Source organism: Solanum tuberosum, unplaced genomic scaffold (genome assembly GCF_000226075.1).
Source record: "Solanum tuberosum cultivar DM 1-3 516 R44 unplaced genomic scaffold, SolTub_3.0 scf00079, whole genome shotgun sequence".
Taxonomy (NCBI): Eukaryota; Viridiplantae; Streptophyta; class Magnoliopsida; order Solanales; family Solanaceae; genus Solanum; species Solanum tuberosum.
This window is the reverse complement of record NW_006239004.1, coordinates 942,112-951,438: the sequence shown is the minus strand read 5'-3', so window position 1 is coordinate 951,438 and position 9,327 is coordinate 942,112. Positions and strand designations below refer to the sequence as shown.

Here is a 9,327-nt window from a genome sequence, read left to right as displayed (position 1 = left end):
ATGAATGATAGTAGTTGTTCGGTGTCCATTTGTACTTCCATCTGAAATCTATCTTCCACAAATAACCAAATTTTTCCATTTAAGTTATGACAAGCTGTTCCCATATTCAACCATAATTTATACATGTCAATATGTCTACAATGTTGAAAAGGTTCCATCAAGGCTACAAAGTTAAAATGTTTTTGCCTATTCATCATTACTACCCTTTCAAAAGCCTGTTGTGAATTAACAAACCTTATATTATTCCATATAAGTGAGCAATTCACAGATAGTATTGGCATGGGCTTTCCTTGTTAGTATACCTCAAGTTGCCTTTGGAGGTACACTTTTATCTCTTCCTTTAGTATTTTTCTTTTCTTTCTTTGTTTTTGCTATCTGTCTAGGAGATAGATCTCCTTTGTTATCGTCTTGAATTACTACCACACTGTTCTCCAGTTCATCATCATCTCCAATATAGACCTCATGTTTATGTTCTCCGTTTTGTTGCCTTTCTGTCGTATTTGTTATTATATTCTAATTCTCTGCCCCTTTCTGACTACTATTCTCCTTTATTCTATCTATCTCTCTGTCTTTGCTTTGAGTTTTTATGTTAATGTCTTGATTACCCTGGTGTGTGTCTGCTACTACTAATGTTGTTGTTTCTGTTGAATTTGCAGGGTCTTGATTTCCTTGTATTGTTGGATTATCTGGTGGTTTTTGTGGGGTGAACACAACTTGTGGGCTATCTGAATTTGCATGCACCTTTTTAATTATATGCAAATTATCCTCTATATTCTGTTGATTTTCTTGTATTATGTCTTTTTCCTGTATATTTTGTTTCCCCATATTGTCGGTATTGTGTGTTACTTCATCATCTATATATTTGCTATTCTGATTAATGTTATCTTCACTTCGACTGTTGGTTATCTTTGTTGCACTACCTATTGCTTAGTCGTATCTTCTCCTTTAATGTTGCTAGCACTTGTTGATCTTTCCACATTTTTCTCTGCTCCATCTTGCTTATCATCAGTGAGGTCCACTAAAGTCTCAAATTTATTAGTGGTAGTCATTACTTTGTCACCTTTATTATCCGTGTGACCCTTGTTTTTGTTGTGATTCTGCTGGGTATCATATTCCTTCTGGTTTAGGTCATGCTGCAATTTATTCTTGTTATTTTTATTTTGAACCACATTCCAATTTTCATGAATCAACTCAACTTTCCATTCTTAAATACTCCATTCATGATTGGTATATGTTTTCCTTTGTTCTCCTCTTCATCCTTTCCTTTGTCGTTTAGCATCTTATCTTCTTATTTTTCTTCTCTCTTTGGACTATGCTCAGGGTTTAATACCCAACATCCTTGTAAATCGTGTCCTTGAAGATTACAGTGTGTGCAATATTTCGGGAGATAATCATATTGAATTTTCTGCCATTTTGATCTCACTGTTCCCGTCTCCTCTTTTATACAATTGATTTGAATTCTTTTTGGTAGTTCTTTTAGCAAATCTACTTCCACTTTAACCCTCGCACAACTAGGTCTAGTTTGATTATTAGTGGCTTTGTCAATCACTAGAGGTTTCCCCACAGCTGTTGCCAAAGAAAAAAGAGATTCTTTATCAAACAAATTAGTTGGCAATCTGGGAAACGAAATCCACGCAATGGAAAGGTTGTTTCCTCTTTTGGGTTGAACCACAGATCCCACTTTAATAATCTTAAGGGGAAATATCTATTCCTTACTTTGAGTTCCCAAGCTTTGGACATCAAAGTTGCATAATCCTCTAGTAATGATAATCTAATCAGTATGTGCCTCTCCTCTAAGAAACCAATATTGTATGGTCCTTTAATTTCCAATTGAATTGGAATTTCCTTCCTCAATTCGTACAGATCTGGACGCACATAGGAAAACTTAGCTACCACAACATATTGGAGATTTTGTCTCACCTTCAACTTCTCAAATTCGTTCTTTGTCCATGTAATCGTTGGCTCCCCATGCAAGAAAATAATAGGCTTAATAGCTATATGTTCCGTCATTGGTGGGGTGATTGAATTATGTACTGCAGCAACATAGTCAAGATTGTTAGTAGTGATGGTAGGATTGGTTATAGTGGGCAAACCAACCCCTGTGGGAGGTTGGCCACCGGCCGACGTGGCCATAGACGGTCGCGTTCGTAGGGTTTAGGTTTAGTGCTATGACGAAGAACTTATGATGTTTGTTAAGCATTTGAACCCTATAAAAAGCACGTTGGGTTCTGACTGATCTAATATTCCGTACAAGTGCTTTCTGAATCATTTATAAACAGATTTAGCACTCCTTTTAGGAATAGTTCTTGTGGGCTTACTGGTTTCAGCATTAGCCCTATTTTTCTTCCCCTTTGATTGAACATCTGGAGATAAATCTGCCACCGTTAAAGCATGATTAAGATTGTGCTGATTTTGATCTACATCTGCGTCTTCCTTGCTTATTTCTTCATTAACTTCCATATGTTGCTGTTCATTTATCTCATTTATATTGTGTGCAACAATGTCATGCAGGACCTTAACAGGAGAATCAACTGTTGAAGCTATGATTGCCTGTGGTAATGGTTCAGTTAACCCTTCTATCTCCATTTTCTTTTCCACCATTTGTTGTTGTGATTGAGTTTTGTCTCCACCTTTGTCAACTTTCTCATTCTTGACTTATGGATATGCATCTTTCCCCTTATCCCCATAAATTCCATTTGTTTCACTGTCCAACAGATTATTTACATTATTGACCACATCTAGATGCTTCTGAACAACTTCCTGCAGATCACTTCTATTACTATCCTTCTCAACATCAATTAGTTGCTGTTGTACATCATCTTGCAAGTTACTTTCTTCATTAGTATTCTCCAAGTCTATTAAATGTTGTTCTTGTTGCTGCTGTTGCACCTTCTCAATATTCATTTTTTCATTGTTATGCACTAAATTATCATACCACAAGTCACTATTTGTCTTGCTGGACTCATCAACTCCCATCTCTGCATTGTATAATGTTTGTTGCTGACTTTGTAGTTGTTGCTGCTCTTGCTCTTTGTCACTATAGACTACTACAGTTATAGCATTACTTACAGTAGTTACAACCTCTGATGTATCTGTTGTATCATCTCCACCATTTTCCTTATCCTTTTGCTGCACATGTTCACCAACAATGAGATCCCCTTCTTGGTCACCACTATCCTTCTTAGCATCTTGAGTTGGTGCTCTCCTCTTGTAAAATGATTGATTAACCCAATTTCTTGTGGTATGTTCTTCCTTGTTACTTGTATCTGTGTTGTCTACTTCTGATAACTCAATCTTCTCCCTCTCTTCTACAGACCCTACTTCTTGTCCCATATCATTATTTTCAGGTAAATCATCAAAAGGATTTTTAGTGATTATATCATCTTCTTCTAGATCTCTTGCATTATCACAAAATTTGCCCTTTTCCAAAGTGAATCTTCTCCTAGTAGGATTCCACTATTGAAAAGTTTTTGTTGATTCCTGTGTGCCTCATTCTTCTTTGTTGGATCTGCTTCTGTTGCCACCTCAATCTAATTATCCTTCTTCAATTCAGGATGCAAAACTCATAATCATCTTCATTATTTCCTCGTAGTTTACACTTTTTGCAGTATTTTGGTAAAACATCATAGAGAACTTTAATTCTTTCCACTCTTGATGATTGAGATATAGGATCCTCAATCTCCAATTCTACAAATTTGGGTAAATCAACAAGTAGGTCCACTTGAACTTTGAATCTAGCACAACTAGGTCGTGTCTTATATATTGTCACCATATCTAATGAATAAGCTTCCTTAAAGCAGAGGCCAGTGAGAATAAAGATTCCTTAACAAAAAAGGTTGGCCATAAGTCAGGAAAGGAAATCCAGGCCATGGCTTGAGTCGTTTCCTCATCCACTTTAAATTTTGCATCATATATTGAGAGGTCGCATTTGATATGCTGTACCATCCTTGCCCGTGATGTAATATGAATTCTTCGACATCATATTCACAAAATTTTCAAACAATTCAAATCGCATTAATGTATGTCTATTTCGTAGTAACCCAATCTTACATCCACCCTTCACATCACATTGTTTGGGAATTTGAATTCACAAATCATCCATCTCTGGCCACGCATAGGAAAACTTCCCTATCACCGCATATTGCAAGTTTTCAATGGTGTTCATCTGCCTAACTTCATCTTTAGTCCATGTTATTCTTGGAATACCATTGATATACGAAGGCTGTTTGCTGGGAATAGGTGTAACAATAGCATGTTTGATATTTTGAGATAGATTCATTGTATTAGGTTTAAGAAGGTCAACATATTTGCCTCCTTGAGCAGATGCACAAACCAAATCAGTAGGCAAACTTTTAGGTTCGTCAGGCTTATCCTTCCAGTATCTTGGTTTCTAATGGGAATTGAATTGGAATTCGGTAGAGAGGGTAATTGAGTACTAGAATTGAGAGAGATTTGCTGGCCAGCCGCCGAAGCAGGCTGACTAGTGGCCAATTTGGCCATGATCGATCAAAAATTTCTTGTAGTAGCGAGGGTTTTGAAGTCAAAAACCCTGTGAATCAGAGCTTGCGTTTTTCAATCAGTGTGCCTTCATTTCCATCATTTAGTTATCAATAAAAAAGAAAATTTATACATATATTAGTTACATGCCTACTTAAATTTTAAATCAACTACCGTATTATTTATATATAGGAAAAAAGAATATTAGCAAATGTTGTATTATTTTAGAATTTAATACATAAATAACTTATCTCCTAGTAAGTTACCAAATGTTTACTTATTGTATAGACATGCAATTTGAATCTCAAAATGTCACGATCTGAAACCTCGAGTCATGATGACATCTACCAAAAACTAACTAGAAGGTAAATCGACCCCTATCTCAGAACGATAAGTAATAGGCATATTTGGTAGAATCAACAACCAACGAGGATATAACAACATAATAAAGTACAAAGCTACTAAAAGAGTACAAGCTACAAAATAACCAAAATACGTACAAATTTGTTTCGAATATAAAAGACTAGTCAAAACTATATTTAGATGGAGATGAGTCAAACTAGGATGCCAACAACTCACCCTCTATCTCCAAAAGTCCCGGTGCTACACATAAGTCAATGCTGCTAGCTGGTGCTGAAATATGCATAAGGAAAAATAGATGTAGAGTATAACATGAGTACCAAAACAACAGGTACACAGTAGACATCATAGGCCAACTAAGCTTGGAAAGTAAATACATAATGAAAAGCGAGGGAATAAATGGTAGTTAAGGGTGATAAGAACGTAACAATAGCTGGAAGTCTAACTATCACCTCAATAATCTAGCAGGAATGAAATGATAAAGTAGAGCAGTTAACTACAACCTAACTAAACCCCCATAAGCCCAAAAGGTATACTCATGCACAATGGAAATAGAAATAACTCAAAAAGACCTTCATAAGCCCGAGAACTGCACAAAAAGCTATGATATCCTGTAACACCTCAGAATTTGGAAAAGAAAGAAAAGGAGTTTTTGGGTTGCAATCTGTGTCTATGAGTCCCATCTACGAACCATAGAAGCTTCTATGGATCGTAGATGACAACCGTAGGAAGAGGAAAAATAATTTTCTAAAATCAAGTCTCAGTACCCCTTTTTACGGTTCACCAGGACGGCCCGTCAGTCTTTGTACTAGCCATAAATAGGTCTCGTAAATAGGTACCAAACTTGGTGAAATTTTAAGGGGTAAGTTGGTTTTTACGGACCGTAGGGAGAAATATGGGCCATAGACAAGGTCCGTCAAAATTTGATCCAAAATTATGGTTTCTAAATTTTTCTATGGTTGACCAGTACGGACCGTAGGTCCAAACCGTGAAAGGGCTTCGACAGTTATTTTAAGGGGTATTTGAGCCTTTTCCCTAATTGTTTTAAATCAAAACTATGTCGTTTTCTCTTCTACCCTAAGCCCTATATAAAACTTATAGTTCCTAAAACTGGGGGTGTACAAAGTCGAAACGAAAATCGAATCAAACCGCAAATTGAGTCAAACAAAAAAAACTTGATCAATGATTTGGTTTGACTTTGTTTGGTATTGGAAACCTGACTATACTTGAGTTGGTTTGGTTTTAACTAAAAAATATCAAACTGAGACCAAATCAACCCGACATTATATATATATATATATATATAATTTTTAAAATTTATTTTATACATAAAAAATATTTACTTTGATGTAATTTCTAAATATTACTTATACATTTTCATAATTTTTATCTTTTAACATAATTTTTCAAGTTTTTTGAAACTTAGAATTTTGAATTGTTCAATAAAGGTTATAGTCCATAGATGTTACTAACTCTAATAAAACTCAATTCAAAATCAAATCAATACTAATGCTAACAAAAATAATCAATTCAACACTAAGAATGACAATATTATTGAATATTTGTTCTTTAGCTTTACATAGGCATAGACATTTAAAATACATAACCTAATTTTAATCATGTAGTTAATATTCATTAGACTTATTTTAGCATGATTTAGTACTTTAAAATTATGATCATTTTTGTTGTGACTTATCAATTTGCAATATTTATTTTATATGATTTCATTATTATTTTTTATTGAATATTTTAGTGTCATTATTCATCTCACATTTAATAATATATTCTTAAGAAATATTTTAGATAGTTGTACTTTGATTGGACTAAAGAAATATTTGTAGCACACGTTAATTATATGTTTGTATGAATACTTAACCAAAAGATTCAAAAATCTGAGGTTTACTAGTTTAGTTTGATTTAAAAATTTAAAAATTCGACACAAATGGTTTGGTTTGATATCTAAAAAAATCCGAATAAACTTGAGGTTCCGATAAAAAATAGAGTTTTATTAGTTTGGTTTGGTTTATAAATTTAAATTTTTTGACACAAATGATTTGGTTTGATATTTGAAAAATCTGAACCCCAGTCATGTACACCCCTATTGCTGATTGTAGTAGTATAATGATAGGGGACAAGCGTGCAATGCACATTCTCGAAGACTAGTATATATTTAAACATGAGCAAGATATATTTCTATTAATTTGAACTTACAATTAACAACTATGAGGAGGATGAATGTTATACAAACGTGTTCCACAACCATTGTACACTCTTGAACGTTCCGATACCAATTAGCTTCCCATGAGTTTTTTTCTTCAGTTTTGTTCTGTTAACTTAATTGCTTTCAGCAATGAACTTTAAAATTTGCCTTCTCAGTGTAATGAAAATTTTGAGCTATTCATTCTATATTTGGGGTCTGTTTTATATCTATGACTTGATAGGTCTATTGTCCATTTATATCACAATTTTCAGAAAACCAGTTATTCAAATTGATGTCTATATTTTGCTCATTTTCCTTCATGCTATTACTCTTAGTGGAGGATCAGTCTTTTCGAAATCTTCCAAATAGACGTGTACCGCTCGCTCTATAATAGAATTTGAGTTTATCGCTCTAGATGAAGCTGGTGAATAAGTTGAATGGCTCCGAAGTTTCTTGAAAGATATTTTTTAGGCCCAAATATTTGGCATTAGTATGCACACACTTTGATAGTCAAGACGCAATACGTAGTTCATAGATCATGATGTATAATGGAGACCCAAATGTGAAAGCCCGAATCAACTCACAATGGTATGCCTGCTGTAATCTTCAAATCGAGTGACTACTATGGGGTGATGGCTGAGGAGTGCCGATACATGATTATTGACAAGTTTGTTTGAACAAGGCCTAACATAGAACGCATTCACTTGAGGACAAACGAAAAAAGGACCAGGAACATCATAGAGAAAAGAAAACTGCATGAAGAGGAGAAGACTAGCATACTTGAGGGTCAACAAATAGGGACCGAAATGCAACAGACAAGTCCCATTTATGAACATGTGCCTTCAGAGAGTTCTCAGGATTTGCTTCAGAAGATTTCCAGTTATAAGAAGAAAGAAAAAAAAATAAGAAGAAGACTTCTACTGTATCAAAATTCATTCAGGCAATGAAATGTAAATTGTGGAACAAGAAGAGTACTTAAGAAAAGAAGGGAGGGAAATGGTTTATTCCGTCCAATTGGATGTTAATGGGTTTATTCAATTAAACTTCATTCTAATGGAACTCTTGATCGGTACAAAGCTCGATTGGTGGTCCTTGGCAACAAACAAGAGTATGGTGTAGACTATGAGGAGACTTTTGCACTGTAGCAAAAATGACTACGACACGAACTATTATTGCCATTGCTGCATCACAAAATTGGCCTCTTCATCAAATGGATGTCAAAAATTCTTTTCTACATGGAGATCTCAAAGAGGATATTTATATGAAACCCCCACCTAGTTTGTTCTCATCAACTACATCAGATGTATGCAAGTTGAAGCGGTCTTTATACGGATTAAAATAAGCTCCGAGAGCTTCATTTGAAAACTTTTGGTCTACTTTGCTTCAATTCTCTTTTGAGAATAGCAAATATTACCCATATTTGTTTCTTTGAAAAACATCTGTAGGTCGTTTTCTTCATTTGGTGTACGTAGATGACATTATTATCACAAGAGCTGAGTCTTCACTAATCACTAGCCTCCAACAACAGCTTAAAGATTCTTTTCATATGAAAGATATTGGTACTCTTACATACCTTTTGGGGTTAGAAGTTCATTATAATTCTTTAATTAGGTGTGTTCTTGAACCAATACAAATATACTCAAGACTTGATTGCTTTGGCTGGTCTTCAAGAATCTTCCTCTATAAATACTCCATTGGAATTGAATGTAAAGTATTGTCGTGCAGAATGGGATCTTCTTCCTGATCCAACTTTGCATAGACAATTAGTTGGGAGCCTAAATTATCTTACAATTACTTGGCCTGATATCTCTTTTGCAGTTCAATAAGTCAGTCAATTTATCAGGCTCCCCGCCATCTACATTTGGTGGTTGTCCATATGTCACTCCCCGAGCTACCCCCGAGACGCGGACACGGGAACTAGGATCACAAATGACCCCAAGCTAACCCTGCTAGCATAATCATGAGCATACTAAAGATAAACTGAGAAATAAAACTGATGCGAAAGCTAATAATAAGTAAATCTGAAATGATGGAGAATACCCATATACTAAAACTGAATATCAAATCTGAGAGTTTAATACAAAAGAAAGATCAAACTCAAATACTAAGCTGAATCTAACTATGTTTGAAAATATCCTCTAACTGATTAGAAGTGCTGGGACTTGCCCCAACTAAGTCTAGAAAAACTGAAACTAAAACAATGAAAACTGAAAGATAACATTACTATTGTCCTCGAAGAACGAGGACTCACCACTGATGCTGCTGAACTG

The 9,327-nt window shown here is 34.9% G+C and overlaps 1 protein-coding gene across 1 annotated transcript; it reads right to left on the bottom strand.

Moving 5' to 3' along the window:
* Positions 1-2,655: 2,655 nt before the first annotated feature.
* Positions 2,656-3,333, bottom strand: LOC107060403 (uncharacterized). Its single transcript, XM_015308335.1, has one exon. It carries the CDS (start codon positions 3,331-3,333, stop codon positions 2,656-2,658), a length of 678 nt encoding a protein of 225 aa, XP_015163821.1.
* Positions 3,334-9,327: the final 5,994 nt, after the last annotated feature.

Coding starts and splice junctions, on each gene's coding strand:
- LOC107060403 (XM_015308335.1), bottom strand. CDS start 3,333: ATGGGACAAGAAGTAGGGTCTGTAGAAGAGAGGGAGAAGATTGAGTTA.